The following is a 17,906-nucleotide window of genomic DNA, read 5'->3' on the forward strand; positions in this document are numbered from 1 at the left end:
AAAATTAGCTGGGCATGGTGGCGCACGCCTGTAGTCCCAGCTACTCAAGAGGCTGAGGCAGGGTAATTGCTTAAACCCCGGAGGCGAAGGGAGCGATATTGTGCCACTGCACTCCAGCAGCCTGGAGGGAGAGCAAGACTCTGTCTAAAAAAAAAAAAAAAAGAAAGAAAGAAAGAGAGAAAGAAAGGATTATCCATTGTTAACTCTTTTCTGGAATTACCTCTACTGTTATGCAAAAGCTAACAATTAAAGAATGTGTCCTAAGTGGCCAATCAGAAAATCTCCTTTCCACATATACATTGATTCATCTAAAGGAAGGCATGAAATTCATGTGAGAATCATCAAACTCTTTTTGGTGGGATAGATACAGATGCTTGGATAGAAGGAATTGCAACCTTACCATCATGTGGGAGTGTGAGCCTATCAGTGAAGCGACTGTAGTGAAAAGTAGAGCCCAAGAGATAAAGACATGGTTTGAACCCCTGGAGCACTCGCTTGAATGTTTTTACTTAATCCACTCAAACCATTCCTTGTGTGTTTGTATGTGAGTCTATTCAACATAGTTAGAACTGGGTTTTAGTTACCAGTCATGATGAAGAGTTCTGATGACGCAGTGACACCGCCTTTGAATCCATCCAGGGAATAGAATGACTTAGGGGCTCCTAGGCAGCCCAAATACAAGCACCCCCATCTATAGGTCTCTTCCTTTTCTACTCTTTCTTCCTTCCAGAAAACAACTGTTTATGTTCACTTAAAAGTAGCTGTTTAACTGTTTTGAAGGGAAGAGCCCTTGATTCATGCCACAATAACAGGCAAAAGAACATCTGGAACATTTTGATCTTTGGCCTCCCCTGCTTCTTCCCACTCCTACCCCAGATTTCAGCAGCCGTACCTACAGGAAACAGTCAGATCAAGGCCGCAGGATTTGACCTGGTATTCCCAAGGCAGACAGGAAGCCAACCCATGAAGGAGTTTGTAAGGCAGAATTGGCCATGGCTGCTGACTTTGGCATAAACTACAGGAAAGTATGTGTGATTAACTGTGGACTCTGATCATGGTGGCTCCATCAGTCCCCTATGGTGGGGATGAGCTCACCCCGCAGGGATGCTCACGGAACTGTGACAGCCTCAACTCATTTGCACTGCTACATTTTTCTTGTAGTAGACAGTCTCTTCACTCCAGCCTTCAAGGAACCGTAAATACAAAAGCCTAGAGCTGCAAGTTTGAGCTGCTTTTTCTCTGATCCTCTCTACCCCAGGCTTCATGGTTGATGAAGGCCCCCTGAGGCCCAGGACACTGACATTATGCCCTTTCCTGCCTTCCTGCAAACTTATCTGTGGTCTCCTTCTATGTATAATGTGTGCTTGGCTGTTTGTCCTGCCACAAAATAACATCTGCACCTGCCCTCACTGCTTCGAGAGTTGCTGGAGCATCCAGGCTGTGGATGTGGAAATCTTACAAATGAGCCATGTATTTCACATAGTACAGAGTTGTATAACCTGTTATGTTACCCTATGTCTTTCTCACCTAACCTTGTAATCTAACAATCTTTTTATTTATTATTTTGAGACAGAGTCTTGCCCTGTTGCCAAGGCTGAAGTGCAATGACACAATCTCGGCTCATTGCAACCTCTGCCTTCCAGGTTCAAGTGATTCTCCTGCCTCCGTCTCTAGCTGGGCTTACAGGTGCACACCACCACACCCGGCTAATTTTTTGTATTTTTAGTAGAGATGGGGTTTCACCATGCTGGCCAGGCTGATCTCGAACTCCTGACCTCGTGATCTGTGCACTTTGGCCTACCACAGTGCTAGGACTACGGGTGTGTGCCACTGCGCCCAGCCAATAATCTTATACTCTGACCCAGAGGGATTCTCCCACTATGGTTGAAAATTAGTATGACTCTATTTGTCAGAATCAGCTGAGGTCTGTGCCTTTTCTTCCCATTTTATGAAAACAGAAGTTTTAAAAATATTTTTTCCCTTAAATTTGTACTTTAATTCTAACACACTCCCTTCTGCCACCTGGAGAGTCTAAGAACTGCCCTCCACCCCTCCACCCTCAGAGTAACATGTTCTGACTGCCAAGATGAGCTGGCTGTCTTTCTATTTGGAGGAGGCCCACAGAAGTGATCAGGGAGATGAGTTATGTTGCAGGAGATGGGAGGATGGCTGTTGGTGGCTACCTCTCATCCCTGGTTTTCCTGGGACTCATGCAGCATAGCTAAGGCAGTTCCCAGGTGTTGATTGGCCTGGTGAGGCCATGGAAAAGAGTCAAAGTGGTGGACCCAGTCTCTACTCAAGGTTGGTTGGTTGTTTAGAGATGGAGTCTCACCCTGTTACCCAGGCTGGAGTACAGTGGTGCAATCATGGCTTACTGCAATCTCAAACTCCTGGGCTCAGGCAATCCTCCTGCCTCAATCTCCTGAGCAGCTAGGGCTATAGGCATGCACCACCAAGCCTGCATAATTAAAAAATTTTTTTTAGAGATGGAGTCTTGCTATATTGCCCACACTGGTGTACCCAAGGTTTTGATGATAGCATTCTCCAACTGAGCTGATCCATCTTCTAGAAGGGCTGTTGAGGAGAGGGAATGCATATTAAAGAATAACAGGAAGATCCAGAGGCCTGGAATCCACTAGATGTGAGTCCTAGCTCCATCATGGATTAGCTCTGTGACCTTGCATAAGCCACATCTATTTTAGCTTCAGTTTCTGCATCTGGAAAATGGAAATTATGCCCTCTTAAGTTGGGCACTAGGGCAAGGTAAAATAATGTAAAAAAGCCCCTGACACCATAGGTGGTCAGTACATGTGAGCTGGACAAACTGCCTAGTCATCTCTGACCTTCCCTTCTTTACCATCACCTTGTCCCTCTCTCCTTTCACAGGAGCTTAAGCATGCAGTGACCATATGGTTGAAGCTTCAATAAATGCATGCCACTCTCTACTGCTTACGATTTGCTCTTGGAAGCCACTTTGGCTTTCTGCTTAGACAAGCAGACCAAACCCTACCTTGGAAACCAAGTAAATCCCTGGGATAGAGTTTCTTTCTTAGTTGCAACAGTTCTGTCTTTATTTTATCTTCTCTATTATTTATAGATCCCAGCTACATTTTACGGGTTGTGGAAATAAGATGCCGTCTTGGTCCCGCTGTGGGCTCAGAGTCAGATAAAATTAGTGTTGATGACTCAAGGTGTTGTTCCAGGCAATTTTCTCTGCTCTCCTAGACGGTGCCTGACCTCTCAGAATATTCTCAGTGGGGCATGAGTCTACTGTCCTCAGTCCCTTTGAGCCTGGACCCCATCCCTAAAGCATCTGATATCTGTGGATCCCAGTAGTGGGTTAGCATAAGGTTTTGTCCGTTATGTTCCAGCCTCCCTGATCAGATCTTACTGGAAAGGCTGCCTGTTTTCCTTCCCCTGATTTTTGGCTTTGCTATGTCTCCCATTCCTCACTTTTCATGAGACAACTGAGGCAACTCTATTTTGCCGATGACAGTGAATTCTTTTATTCTAAATGGAAGGAAAGCATTTTGGAGAGAAAACAAAAGTAAAGAGCATCCCAAAGGCAGGAGGTTGCATTTTTGTAAGTCGTAAAAGCCAAGGGCCACCACCCTGGGAGAAGCTTGGTTCCAGTGTCAAACAAATGCCTTTTTGGAGTGCTGGCCTTCTCCCTCTGCAGTGCCAGGCATGCATGTATCTCTAGCTTGTATTTGCATTGCACTGTGCAGGGGCCTCCCTAGGAATGTTGAGCCCATGAGGAGGGCTATATAAATCTGCTGCATGGTAATAGCTCTGCATCTATTGACTGGATATTCATCGTGCTGAAAGGAGAAGTACTGGTAATGGAGAGATCCAGTTTCTGTGCAGAACCAAACCTGCCTTGGGGAGGGAGTAAATTTCACAACATCCTGGATCAGTGTCTTTTAGAAAAGAAAAAAAAAAAAAAAACCACCTAAATTCTGAAGTAGACTAAAGCCTGCAACCCAACCTCACATTAACAGACAAGTTCCCTTTTTCATATCTTTTTCTAGTTTGATAGATGAAGTGAGATATTTCCTGTTGCTTTAGGGAAACATATGGTAAAGCCACAGAGGTAACCTTTGGGGCTTCAATTTCACCAACCATAGGATGGGGGTCTGATCATGTCAATCTCAGAGGGCATTATGAGGATTAGAAATAACAAGTCCTCATCCACACATGAGGCATAATTCATTCTGCAGTTGTAATCTTGAATTTGTGGAAAGTAGGTTCTTTGCCTGGGAATTTCCCACTGCAGATTTTGTGAAAGAAAATGATTGTGTGTACACAATGAATTCACTTTTGTTTCTGTGTGTGCTCTCCATGCTATGTAAACCTATGTGTAAGATGGCATATGTGTGAATGTCCATAGAAGATAAACTTCAGCAGTGGCAGTAGCCCTTGACTAAAAGGAAGGGCTCTCTCTTTTTTTTTTTTTTTAAAGAAAGTCAGAGCTTTGCTGGGCACCACATCAGGGGATGAGACTATTTTGAGTACCCCTAAGTAATGAGAGAGGCAGGAAGGTATCACTCAGTATGATATCTTCCTATTCAGACACATCAGGCTGCACTTACTTGAAAAGACATATTATCTGGGAAGAAGGAGGGTCCTCATAAGCAGGGCTCCCTGAAACCTCTGAAGCAATAATGATGGCTGGGAGTTCCCAAGGGAGCATAGAAGTCCCTACATTGCTCCCATAAAACTTGGGCTCCTCTCCTCTAGGGATGGAGAGGGCAAAATTCAAATTCCAGCTGATCAAGGAACTCTACCAACAATGCCTGCCCTGGGCTGCCCGGTTTGACTTCCATTCCCATCCTTTGGAAAGGAAGTCAGGGATTCAGTTCATTTCTTAAAATGTTGATCACATCAACTTGGCTTCCTTAGTGGTGTTTTAGAGAGAGGAAATGTGCTTCCAAAAACAAGCAAGATTTAGAAGTAAATGCAACAGTGTGCATTTGTTTGGTGATAATCCTAGAATCATTTGGATATGAAAATCCTTTGGTAATTGGCTGGGAGAATCAGCTTAAAATTGGCATAATACCTAGCTATATGCACATACGTTGTTATTTTTAAGTAATCTGTGTGTTTAGATGCCATCAAGCTAATTAGTAAATATGTATTCGCACAGAATCCGAGTTTGGAGTGCAATTGAACGGAGAAAATGAATCTTCCTCACTAAACTAATATGTACCTTCTGAATCTCCCCAAAGTTCTTGAAACTAGCAAACGCTAAGAATGCTAAGAATATGCAAATTTGTTTTAAAGCAATTATTTAGCTTTCCTAGTAAACATTAGCAAATAAAATTAGATGTTTTCAACCAAAATTTTTTTTTTACCATTTTAAAAATCCTAATTAATGAAGCTCTTCAAAAGCAAAAAAAAAAAAAAAAAAAGACGCCACCAAGGTGGACAAATAACAGAGATGACTGGATAAATAGATTGGATGCATAGAGGGCTAAAATGGATGAATAGGCAGTTAGATAAGAGGTAGATAGATTATACTGTGCTGGAAGATGCATGAAAAATATTCATGTATATGTTTTTAATATAATGCAGATATGTGTCTAAGTTGTGTTGTAAGTGTGGTCATTTATTTATTTAATTATTGGTTTTGTTTTTTTTTTTTTTTTTGAGACAGAGTCACTCTGTCACCCAGGCTGAAGTACAGTGGTGAGATTTTGGTTCACTGCAACCTCTACCTCCTGGTTTTAGGCAATTCTCATGCCTCAGCCTCCTGAGTAGCTGGGACTACAGGCATGTGCCACCAAGCCCAGCTAATTTTTTGTATTTTTAGTAGAGATGTGGTTTCACTATGTTGGTCAGGCTGGTCTTGAACTTGTGACCTCAGATGATCACCCCACCCTGGCCTCCCAAAGTGCTGAAATTATAAGTGTGAGCCATGGTGCCTGGCCTGTGATAGTTTATTATGTGAGTTGCATGTACATATATGTTCATAGTATGAACTGTATCAAATCTCTTGCATTGCTTATATGTGATGTTTGTTGCTTGAGGAAGAGTGCTGGCCTTGGCTGGTGCCATACTATCTGGATTAAAGTCCTGGCTCCACTTTATTGACTGGGCAGCCTAGGGTAACTCTCTTAACCTCATACCTTTAAGTTTTGCCACTTATAATCTGGAACAAATAACAGCACATAACTCATAGATCTGGTTATAGATTAAATGAGATGAATATAAAGTCCTTATATTGTGCCTGGTACCTGTAAATGCTGAATAAATATAAGCATTTTTATGATCATTACCATATTGATGACTTACGTTACATGTACCTTGATGGCAGTATACACAGGACATATTGTGCTGCACAAAAAGGGGTTTTCCGGTATTGCACAGGAGCTCAAAATAGCATGTGTATTCTGTGCTGTGGTTTATATTGGGTTGAATGTATACTTTGTTTTCTGCTTGATATGTGTGCATTTTCTTCTGTTACTTTACATCTGTGTTTCATTTCATGTGCTGTTGGATTGCGCATGCTCTTTATGTTTTGTTAGATGTGTATACATATTGCATAGCATTGCAAGTAGATTTTGTTCTGTTGTGCATGTTCTGTTACAATGCATGTGCAAATTGTAACATCTTGCATAACAGCATTAGTAGTGCTATACAGCATACCTGGGTGCTAGTGATGGAAGCCCCAGGCTTTCTGTGTCTGGCCCATGTGTTCTTGAAAATTTTTTAAATGGGATTAGTTACTAATATTTAAAAATGGAAAGGTTTCTCATAAAAACAGATGACAATTTCTCTTTTAAAAAAAACCAGAAGACCTGATAATATTGACCCTACATTCCCATAAGACAATACTCAACAGAAGTTGACGATGGCTGTCCCCTATAGGTGAGGTAAACATTATACAATTGGCCACAGTCCTCAGTATTCCCTATCATTCTCTCACTTTGTTGCCAAGGTTTAGCTGCTGTTTCACCCCATTCTTGCTATTTTTCTCATGCCTAGCCTGCTGTACCCACTCCCATTTCCTTTCTGCCTTCCATAGTCATCTAGGTTTGCAACCCCTGGCTTATGAATGTACAAAATCTGGATGCTCTTTTGACAAACCCAAGAAGGGCTAGTAAGGAGAGGATATGCAGACCCCACTGAGACGTCAAGAACCCACGTGCTTTTCTAAGTCTGCTTGCGGAGCAAGGAAGTAGCTGCCAGGGATACTGACCCTACTGATGGAGAAGAGCAACCCAGGCCGGTCGGAGCACACGCCTGTGAAACAGAAGCGCAGCTTCCAGTAGAAGAGGTGCTCCCAGATGAAGGTGATGAGGCTAAGGGCCATGGCCGCGGCCAGCATGTAGAACACGCCTGCCATGTTGTCAATGTCCAGCTGGCTGCTCATCACCTCGTTCTTCTCATTGTGGCAGATCCCTGTGAGCCACAGGGTCTCCAGCTCCTCCATCTCACCTGGAAAAAAAACACAACATTCACAGGCAGTGAGGATAAGAACATGCACTCTGGGGCAGATGCTTCTGGGTTTGGAACAGACGATGTGCAACTCACAGCTATGTAACCTTAAGGCAAGTTTCTGAGCTTGCTGGGTCTCCATTTGCCCACTTCTTGAATGAAGATAATAATAATTACAAAGCCTACCTAATATTGTCGTGGTGAGGGTGAAATTTATATATATTAGCCTATACAATATTGTTGCAGTGAGGATGAAATTTATGTATTTAATCTATCTATCTAGAGAGAATAGAGCAAACTTTTTCTCTATAAACATATTTATATATTATATACATGTATAATATATATAACTTAGCACAGTTCCTGGTTTTGTTTTTTGGAGTTTTGCTTTTTTTTTGGGGGGGGGGTCATTACTATGTTTTTCTCACCTGGCTTTTTTTCTCCCACCCCTACCCCCAACACCCACCCAAGCTTGGAACAAGGCATGGTAGTAAAAAGGGCAACATGTAACAGTAAAAAGACTTCATTGCAATTGTGACTTGATCATCTGCTTGCTGCATAACCTCAGAGATACAGTTACCCTATCTGTGGAACAGGCATAATTAATAATAGGACATACTTCCTAGAGTTGCCATGAGGATCGAATGAGATCAGAAGGTGTCAAATCCCTATAGGACCCAGATCATAATAAGTTTTCATAAGGAGTATCTATTGCTACTATTTATTTTTGTGAAGAAAATGCCTAACACAGTGCCCGGCATATGGCGATCCTCAAATATATTTGTTTATTTTTTTCTCTCTCTTTAGAACATTCAGGATTATTCAGGAAAGTAACACATGACTTGTATACTTAGGGGACAAAAGTTTAATTGAAAAGATATATCCAGCTGGTTCTGAATTGCCCCTTGCAAACTAAACTATCCCCATCGGCAACTCCAGGAGGCAATTAAAGAACCAGGTGGGTTTTTTCCAATGGGGGTGTGTGGGGGGAAATAGTAGGCATGCTTAGAATTATTCTTTCTCTCTTTTATGTGAATTTTATCCGTTGCCATTTAGAGGAAAACTCTCTGATCTAAACGTCTAGCAATTACACTAACTGTCTAGCAATTCACTAAACTATGGCACTTAGACTAAGAGTCAGCCTTTAAAAATGATCTTTCAAGGACAGTAAAAATCAAGGAAGATACATACAATGTTAAATGAAAAGTATGACTATATCTTATATGTGTACGTATACACATTATCTCTAAGATGTAATGGGGGCATGCAGAGAAAAATTAAGAAAATAAATGTTTATATCAATTCTTTTTGAAAAAGTCAATCATAATGATTGATTTAATAAAGGTCTTTTTTGAGTTAGGTGAAATTATCATGTATTGTTTTTGGTTTGTTTTCACTCTTGGGTGATATGGCTAAATATAAAAATCAAAGTTGACAATTATTTTTTCTTGACCTTTTCAGAATGTTAAATTTTCTTCTGATCTGGATGGCAGTTGTTGAAAAGTTGATTGATCTATGCAATCTACATTTTCTCTCTAGTTGCTTTTGAGAACTTCACTTTATCTTTGGTGTGAAATCTAAGTGTGGGTTTGTTTTATTTGTTCTGCTCTGGACTCAGTATGATTCTTCAATCTGAATACTTACAACTTTAATTCTGGCAAAAACTTACCTACTATGATGTCGAATATTACTTCTTCCTGTCGTATCTTTTTTAAAAAGTTAATAGATTTTTTTTAACAGTGGTTTTATAGTTACAGAAAAACTGAACAGAAAGTATAGAGAGTTTCCATATACTACCTCTCCCCACCCCCTTCGGTTTTCCCTATTAACATCTTTCATTGATGTGGTACACAGATTTTACAATTCATTTGGGTAAATACCTAGGAGCATTATTACTACATTATACACTAAGTCTGTGTTTTAGCTTTGTAGTCAACTGCCAAACCTTTTTCCAAAGTGGCTGTGTACCATTTTGCACTCCCATCAACAATGAATGAGAGAGTTGCTCTTGTTCCACGCCCTTACCACCATTGATTATCATTGTCAGTGTTAGTGTTTGGGATGTTAGCCACTCTCAGAGGGGTGTAGTGCTAGCTCATTATTTTAATTTGCAATTCCCTAATGGCATATAATAGTCCTATCTCTTTTTTTCCCCTGAAAACTTTAATATACTGTGGACCTTTTCATTCTATCCTCTTGGTTATTCACCTTGTTTTAATATTTTGCATTTTTTTCTCTCTGTGCTGCATGTGGGTGATTTCCAGTAGATATATTTTCCCATTAATTTGTTCTTTGGTTAGTAATATTTATGTTTTAATTTTAACCTATTTATTTTAATTGTGATCTTCATTTGGTTCTTTTATAGTTCTGCCTGTTCTTTTTATCATAGTATCCCAGAATTTCATTATGATTTTTAAAACTTTTATATATTTAATAATTTTAAACCTATAGTTTTTCAGATTATTCCCCCCTGCTCCTCCTCCTGCCTTAATTGTTGGAATTCTCATTCCTCTGTTTGTTGTGTGTTCTGACTCTCATGGTGGGTTACTTCCTTGTGACGTCTATAATTTTTGACCATGAGGTAAACTTCTGCAGAATTATTTTCCCTTTAACCCCATGGGACTCCAAGAACACTAGGCTATAGAAACATCACTATAGAGAGCTTCTGGGTTTGCTTCTGCCATGGTTCTAGGAGTTTTCAATGCATGAATTTTTGTATGGAAAAATTTTACTTTGATTACTACACTATTTAAGTAACATACATTTGAACTCACATACTTGTTTGGGCTTTAATTTCTTACTGAAAGCTTCAAACAGAGGGTAAACCTCCTTGCCTTTTCTTCACTTTGATGGACAGAGATTTTCCTAGTTTTGTTTTTACACACTTAGTGATTCATTAAAAGTCTCAAATGTATTAATCAGAAAAAAAGCACACATATTAATGAGATTTTTTTAAAAATAGGAAATCTATCCCCTTTTAAGTTCCTCACTCACAAAAAAGGGTGCTGATCAATCAGTTATGTAGGTAAAGGGATGGGAAAAGGGCATCTTGATTCAATTCCTTTCCTTCCAACAGCCTCCCATGCTTTCACACAGTCACAAAGTCATGTGAGACTTTGAAATAGTATCTCATTGTCCATCAACACTATCGAAAACTCATCCAAATTTCTCTGCCCACCATGTACCTCAGACCTGCAGGACTGCTTCCTCTTCTCACAAAAACACCAATGCCATCCCTTTCAAGATACAATGTAGTGTTGACTTCCCCCTTCCTTTAGAGGTCTTTTGTTTGGTTGAGATGGGGTCTCACTCTAGTAGCCCAGGCTGGAGTGCAGTGGTGCGATCATAACTCACTGTAGCCACAACTTCCTGGGCTCAGGTGATCCTCCCATCTCCACCTCCCAAATAGCTGGGACAACAGGCACACGCCACCATGCTGTGCTAATTTTTTGTATTTTTAGTAGAGATGAGGTTTTACCATCTTGCCCAGGCTGATCTCAACTTCATGGCACAAGCAATCCACCCACCTCAGCCTTCCAAAGTGCTAGGATTATAGGCGTGAGCCACCGTGTCCAGACCCTTTGGGGTTTGTGAGGACACAAAAATGGGTCTTCTCACTATGACTCATCAGATTCCCAGAACATCTTCCTTTTGGTGTTTCCCCAAAGAAAGCCAGGTTTGTAAGCCGGTAAGGAGGGCAGTCTGATACAAGAAACATCATCTTGATTCTTATCAGGATGTGAATAAAAAGATTTCCTTCTGCCCTTTGCCCAGACAATACCTCTTTTTAGAGGAAGTCAACATGGTAAAGCAGGCCCTGATTTCAAAAAAGAGCAAATACACATTTCTCATTACCAATTACAGCCCGTTCCAATCATTTTCAAATTAATCATTTCCTGCCTTGTGGCCCTCTTTGTCTAGTGTACTGAACTGTAGTTCAAATACTTTCTTATTTCATTTTTCATTTACTCAAGTATATTGTAATCTCCTGGAGGGAGATCAGGGACCATGTTTTATGGTTTTGATATTTTTCATGGCCTGCAGCATGTAGTGAGCATTGAATCCATATTTTCTGTTTCTGTTTCTTTTCTTATATCCCCAGGCTTAAATTGGGCAGCATTGCAGAAGTGTTCAAATATGTTTAGTGAGTTATTCTACAATATAAATAGAAAAAATACAAAGCAAAGGGGAGCTTGCAGTGGGCTTAAGAGTAAAAGGCTGTGAAATGTGCAATCTTTAGGAAGGGTAAAGCATCAAATGTCATTTTTCCAAGTAGTGGCTCTATGATATTCATTCTGCTGTCAGTTTCTCCTATTAAAAAGAGGCTGTGATCTTTGTCAGTGTGATCCTGTGAACCAGAGCAGGTAAATGGGACAATTAAGTCTCTTTCCTGAAGCAGACTCATTATTGCTGGGAAGACACAAGCTAAATGCTCTCCTGGGAACAGATGGAGCCTGGGAGGTTTTAGGGTTGCAGTCAAACCACATTGCTTTTGTCTCGCCACTGGAGAGGACTGGTCCCCACGTAATGCTCAAAGCCCACCTCCTCCAATGACAGTAAGCTCATGCACATTTGCAGAACTTTTTGTGCCTATGGAAACTTGCACCTGTTCTTATAACTGTCTTCAGTGGAGATATTTCTAGCCACAAGTATCTCTGCCAATCTTTTAGTTCTGCACTATCCTGAGGAAAGCTGTAAGTTCAGTACAAGGAGCAAGGTGTCAAGGTCACTCCTTTCCTAATGCTGGCAACATTAAAAGACAGAGCAATAGAGTTTCAGGATTCAACTGTCAGAGAGATGCAGAATCTAAAAGGGAACAGGCAAGGATAATTAAGGCAGTGTTGTGTGTGTCTCTAGCTTGCTTCCATTGGCTGCTTGGGTGAGGCTGTAAGAAGGTTGGTTAGATGGCTGGGCACAGTGGCTCACGCCTGTAGTCCCAGCACTTTGGGAGGTTGAGGTGGGTGGATCACAAGGCCAGGAGTTCAAGACTAGCCTGGCCAAGATGGTGAAACTGTATCCCTACTGAAAATATAAAAATTAGCTGGGCATGGTGGCAGATGCCTGTAATCTCAGCTACTTGGGAGGCTGAGGCAGAGAATTGCTTGAACCCAAGAGTTGGAGGTTGCAGTGAGCTGAGATTCTTCCACTGCACTCCAGCCTGGGTAACAGAGCCAGATTCCATCTCAAGAAAAAAAAAGGGAAAGGAAAAAGAAGGCTGGTTAGACAAAAGGTGCAGACAGGATGAAGACACTGCAGATGTTTCTCCCATTACCCATCCACCCACTAACAAAGTAGAAGCCATGGGTTTTATATTTGCAAAAAGGAATAAATAAAAACTCAACTGGACACTGTCCAGCAAATTACAATAAAGAATGTTTCAGGTAGAAAACACTAGAATGAGGTGTGAAGGGAAGTACCCTTTCCTGAAGATTTTAGGGAGCATGTCCAATCATCTGGTAAGGTCTAGACAGTACCAGAGGTATTATTACAGTCAATATCTGAGTCAGACGGCCTGCATTAGACTCTTGCCTTCCAATGTACTGGCTCTTTGATCATAGTCCAGATACTCTACTTAATCTAACCAACTACTCATCCATTCATGTATCTATTTTTCTATTTCACAAAACTACATAAAATAGACTGTGCTTCAGGTACTATTTTAAAAAAATTAACTCATGTAACCTTAATGTTGTTGATCTATTTTACAGATGAGGGCATGCAGAGAGGTTAAGGAACTTGCTCAATCTCTCTAAGCTTCAGTTTTAACATCTAGCAAATGGGAGTTTCCTTAGAGTTAAATGATGTTACATACACAGTGCCTGGCACACACTAATTACAAAATAAGTATTTCTGTAGGTATTATTTTTGCCTGAAGTCAGAGAAGCTGGGGGGTGGGATGGACCACACAACTCTCCCTGTGCCCTTCTAACTCATACTGTCTATAAGCTGGAGGTTGCAGTGAGCAAGTCCAGGGAGAAGTTTCAGCTCTCCATGGAGACTCTGCTATATACAAAATAAAAGAAATCAGTTCTTTATCTGCCCTAAGACTCATTCTCAGCACTTCCAGAGGACCTGCAGTTTTTGGGAAAGGATTTCATAGCAAGCAATGTGACCAGCATTCAAAATTCCCAAATACTTCTCTCCTGAGGTCAGTTGTGAAAAATCCATTTTGAACCTGTACCCTTTAGGCTTTGTCCAAAATTTGCTGAAACACATCTTCTAAAATCAGCTTCCACAGGCACACATCTCCATATTTTTTTTCTTGGTTTCTTGCCAAAGCGCCTGACCCAAGGCAGTGATGGTATGAAAAGGGAGAGTACGTGGTTCTGAGAAGCTGAGTTCAACATTCTGGTCAAGGAATATTGTTGCTTTTTGCTTTTCTAAGGAATTCATTTGTTTTTTCTTTACTCATTCATTCACTCATTGAAAAGAGCATATTTGTAAAGCACTTAACATGTGGTGAGCATCTTTGTATTTTCATATAGAGACGAATTACAGATAGTCTCTGGCCTCTAAGAGCTCAGTCCTGTGGGAGAGATAGTCATGAAAACCAGTAGTTATGGCAAAATGAGAAGATTGCATTTGCATAGGGCTGGAGGCAGAAAGAAACAGGGACTGTTTTGAGATCAGAGAGCAGTTCAGGATTTCTGGGAAGGAAGAAGGGATCAAAGGAGAAGCCTGAAGAGTAGAAGCCAGAATGCAAAGAACTGAGCTTTCATGCTAAGAAGTCTTGGGTACCCAGGAAACAGTAAGGCTGTCAGGTGTGCATCTGTAGTGAACACCCAGGTCTTTTCTTAGTGGACCCAAGATTTTCAGTTGTTGCTCATGTTTCTCCAGTCATGGCCTCCTGATTGGAAATCCAGTGTCTCCTCATATACAATAGAAGGTAAGCTGTGATGAGTGAGTGTGACACGGTCTCATTCAAATTGCAAATCTGTACAATGGTGCTACCATGTGGAGGAAGGTCACCAGTCAACTCTATCCTGGTGACATAGTCACTATGAGAATCCTGTCCTGATTTCAAAGTCATGCAGAACATGCAGCATAAGGTTTCCTATTCTGAGGTTATGTAGTGACTGGGAGAAATCCACTTGCAAGAAACCACAGGCAAAAATTCATTGTGAACTGTCATCAATATCATCATCACCCATTACAATCTACTCTGGATATACCAGCTGTATGGTACTGTGTTGAAATCTTGGCAATAGCTATCTTTGGCATATAGCTCAAAGGACTCGACCTCCAGGAAGTCTTCCCTGAATGCACAGCAATGTAAATATGAAGTCATGGTTTCTCCTACCATAATATCCTGGATATATAATTTTTTTTGGCATAGAATTTGTCACACTGGAATGTAACTGTCACTGGGAGGTGAGTTTATTCAGGGCAGCTATCTTGTCTTAGTCTCCTTGCAGCCCAATCTGGCACAGGTCTTGGCACATTGCACCAACTATGGATAACACAAGGCTTCCGTCTCCTTAAGTAGTTTGTGATCCACAGATCTGAGGATTGCTGAAAGCCAAAGAAAGGAAGAAATTTGAGAAGTCCCAGGCAAAGGGGTGAGGAATAGATTCTAAACCCCAGAAATCAAGGCTGGCTCTTGGGCAAGTATGTTCCAATCAAAGATCACAGCAATAGAGCCTGGTGGTTTCCCACAGGGAACAGACTTCCATCTATAGCTGAAAGACGTCAGAAGGTTGTTGCTGCTGATCTCATTAGGGTTTGCTGTGAACACCAAGAGGGGAACTGACCCCATTTCAATACTGTTTCATGTCTTGCCCAGGGGTTGGGTACTTTGGGTTTCTCAGAAGCCTGATTGGAATTGGAAATGGCAAAGGAACAACTTTCTTTATGGGAAATCTAGGGCACAGATTCATTGGCAGGCTCGTGTTCTCAATGACAAAAGACTCGGTCATTGTGAGTTCTAAACTGTGGTCCTGTAATTGAGGATGGGGTGAGGGACACAGTATTGTCCTCTCTTTGCCCAGGTTGTCTTGTAGATGAAAGGAAGTTGAGTATCAGATTTGGGGACGTGGTCTCTAACCTTGGAGCAGAGTAAGATCAGCTAGACCATCTGAGCTTTGACCTTGAAGGCCTAGCTTCATTAATCCCACAGTCTTGACTCAAAGCCATGTGAGGCACATCCACTCTCCCAGATGCAGCAATGAGAAACTCATTCCTTTCTCTCTTCCCTGTGGTGACCCAACATCCATATCTTTTTAAAGACAAATTTAAAAACTCTTAAAAGGCCAAAAAAAAAGAAAACCCCAATAAATCTCACAAATAAGAAAAAAATGAACTAGAGAAAAATAAGACCCAAGTAACCTTAGGTTCGGTAACAATATTCTAGAGCCTATGACCTCTGTCCTCATGATCTCAGAGGATCACTGAATGATTTGCTGAAGAGAAAAAATACTTTTGATGGTGGTGGTGATAGGAAATAGTACCAGATTCTGGACACAAATAGATTGAATTTGGGAGATAAATATTCCTTATTTAAATGTCAGAATATTCCATTTCTGTATAATGCTGAGAAGTCACAAAACCAAAATAAAAATAGGGCTAGGCTTAAATGTATCCAGTTAGATGCAGGGACAGGCTGTCTTTGGCATAAATGTTTCACCGCCACCTTCCAACTGAGGTTTCTGCTCCATGGATAGAACTTGAGTATTGTAAAGTTCATTGCTACCTGTCACATTGTAGGGTTTCACAGACTACGTGATTAGCTGCACAAGTTGGATGGAGTTGGGGGATTTTATGCACACAGGTTCTCAATCATAAAATCCCCCAAATCCGGCCAGGCGCAGTGGCTCACACCTGTAATCCTAGCACTTTGGGAGGCTGAGGCAGGGGAATCACGTGAGGTCAGGAGTTCAAGGCCAGCCTTGCCAACACGGTGAAACTCTGTCTCTACTAAAAATACAGAAAATTAGCTGGGAATGGTAGTGGGCACCTGTAATAGCTGCTATTCAGGAGGCTGAGGCAGGAGAATCGCTTGAACTGGGGAGGTGGAGGTTGCAGTGAGCCGAGATTGCACCATTGCACTCTAGCCTGGGCAAAAAGAGCAAAACTCTGTCTCAAAAAAAAAAAAAAAAAAAAAACCCAATTACAACTTGTGCAGCTTCCCAACCAGGGTCTCTTTCAGAAGAAAAATTTGAAAGAGGGTTGGACAACAGAGGATTGGACAACTCTATCACACAACAAACAATGCACATGGTCACAGTTTTCCATTACTGGATGAAGTTAGAGATATATAATTCTTTGATGGAAGATGGCCGAAACCTTGTAGGATTCCAGGACATCTTATTATATGCCAAGCACTTCTGGAATCTGCTTATCCAATTTGCCTCACACAAATAAAGATGTCAAGCTGACATGGCTTAAAAGGCCCATGCACTTGTGAGCACAATTGCATTCGTAGTAACTTTTTGCCTTTGCACATCTTCTCAATCCATAGTCCTCAAAACCTGATGACTTATCATGTGAAGGGTATAAAAACTTTTTAATATCACAAAGGGGTTCTTGTGTTTTAAACATATATGGATTTAAGAAAAAGAGGATAGCAATAACTTCAGATCCTGTGCTGTTTTGAGAGCCCGACTAAACTGGGCTTCCTGTAAACAGCAGCTAACAACGCTGCCCTAATGGTCAATGAGGGGAGGTAAATCTGGGTGTTGACATGTGCCTTTACAGGATGCTTCTGTTGCCTGGTGGACGACCTCACGCCTAGTTGTCTGACCTCTGACCAGGGGATCTCTCCCAGGAGGAACTTGTTTATACCTGCAGATGCCCTTGCAGCTCTTGTCTGATCTATGCCCAGTTTATGTCTGCCTGATCATCACTCTGGCATGGGAAGACCAACCTTGTGTTCTCCTCAAGGGAAAGTCCAGTCTGTGGTAGTTCCTAGTTCTTCAAATGACAGATACAAATTCAATATACCACCATATTGAAAATAAGCTCATAGATTTATTACTTACACATCCTGGGCAGGGAAGGTGCAATGAATCAAGAGGACAGTTTTGTGCTCCTGGGTCACACAAGGCAAGTATGAATAGTCAGGCAAAGAAAGAGAGAATGTGGCAACTAGGGATACTTAAAAGGGAATAGGGTGTGGGTCACTTTAAGTCTGCAGGCAAATGCCTGAATGATTCATTTAAAGGAAGCAGTGGAAAAGCATGGAGACTGGTCTCCCAGGTGGGGGAGATACTTCTAAGTTCTTATCTCTGGCCAGGGACTTGAGCCATTTGGGTATGATGCTTCACTTGTAACCCCAAGATAACCTGTGCTGTGTTGCTCAGTTCCACATGCCAAGAAATAGTTCCTTCCTTTCAGCAAGTAAAATAATCTCACTGCTTTTCAGGTTCTTTTTTATTGAAGTGTTGTCAACAAGCTGCCTGAAGCTGTAAAATCCAGAAGCAAAATGGATCACTTCCATTTGATCTGTATTTCCCATTGCTTAGTAAATG

General features: G+C 41.3%; 1 protein-coding gene across 2 annotated transcripts in view; it reads right to left on the reverse strand.

Moving 5' to 3' along the window:
* The window catches only part of GRIN2A (glutamate ionotropic receptor NMDA type subunit 2A), a 441,129-nt gene that overhangs the window by 12,202 nt on the left and 411,021 nt on the right, over positions 1 to 17,906 (reverse strand). For both annotated transcript variants that reach the window (XM_032258086.1, XM_032258087.1), the window contains one exon: positions 7,202 to 7,440. In XM_032258086.1, the coding sequence (XP_032113977.1) occupies positions 7,202 to 7,440 (239 nt within the window). The remainder of the gene's footprint in view (positions 1 to 7,201; positions 7,441 to 17,906) is intronic.

The sequence above is a fragment of the Sapajus apella genome, unplaced genomic scaffold, assembly GCF_009761245.1.
Source record: "Sapajus apella isolate SASKATOON/1434 unplaced genomic scaffold, GSC_monkey_1.0 scaffold99, whole genome shotgun sequence".
Classification (NCBI taxonomy): domain Eukaryota; kingdom Metazoa; phylum Chordata; class Mammalia; order Primates; family Cebidae; genus Sapajus; species Sapajus apella.